This window comes from Sphaeroforma arctica, assembly GCF_001186125.1.
Source record: "Sphaeroforma arctica JP610 unplaced genomic scaffold supercont1.217, whole genome shotgun sequence".
NCBI lineage: Eukaryota > Ichthyosporea > Ichthyophonida > Sphaeroforma > Sphaeroforma arctica.
The window spans coordinates 1-923 of NW_014040341.1; the positions used below are offsets into that span (position 1 = coordinate 1).

Below are 923 nucleotides of genomic sequence, written 5' to 3' on the forward strand. Positions count from 1 at the left end.
AGAGACAAGACGAAGTATATATATATGTTGTATATATATATATATATATATATATATACATGTGAGTGTGTGTATGTATGTATGTATGTATGTATGTATGTATTTATGTATGTATGTATGTATGTATGTATGTATGTATATGTTTGTGTCTGTATGTATTTATGTATTTATGTATGTATGCATGTATGTATGTATGTATGTAAACGTATATCAATTTGTATATATTTATAACCCACACGTTACCAGTTATCTATTATACGTCCTGTTAGTGGGCACTAGACGTATATCGCCATGCAACGCAAATTCCATCTTTGTCGAAGTATGACGTCCAGGCATTACGGATTGACCCATTTTCAGTTTCCGACCACAAACTGTGCCAACTGGTAGTCGCTCATATTCCTATCCCTCCCACATGTCGTATTTTCTCACACACTGTTGTCTTATTTCCTGGCTTGCTGTTTTATCATCCATCTCAATATTCAGAGTACGACTTCCAGGCCCTTCCCGATGAACCGGAATACATTCCGGGGTACACGATGGACGAATTAGAGGACGTGCAGGAGCTGTCGCTTACACATCTGTCTCTACCCTTACTGGAAAATGCCATAGAAATATACGAAAGCACTCGAGACCCCTCCTTCCTGGTCAATACAATCCGAACCGTCTTTGCATCGCCTCAATGCCTGGGCATGAGCTTCAGGTGCGATTGAATGTAGCACAGAAGCGCTCTGCGGGTAGTTGTTTTTGTAGTTGAAATGACGAGTATATGTTTCGGATTGTACAGCTACGTTGTTCGCGTTAAAGTTGCGACTGGTCACAACACGTGTATCGTTGCGCACGTACACACATACACAGACACACATATGCATTGCATTTATACGTTTGCACCTGTGCAGTTATATACATCCACACATGTATAGTTT

The 923-nt window shown here is 39.9% G+C and overlaps 1 protein-coding gene across 1 annotated transcript; it reads left to right on the forward strand.

Moving 5' to 3' along the window:
* Window positions 1-483: 483 nt before the first annotated feature.
* On the forward strand, window positions 484-710 carry SARC_04027 (hypothetical protein; the record flags this gene model as incomplete). The annotated part of the gene is made up of 1 exon (XM_014302149.1): window positions 484-710. A coding segment is annotated over one exon (227 nt), but the record flags the coding sequence as incomplete, so codon positions are not given.
* Window positions 711-923: the final 213 nt, after the last annotated feature.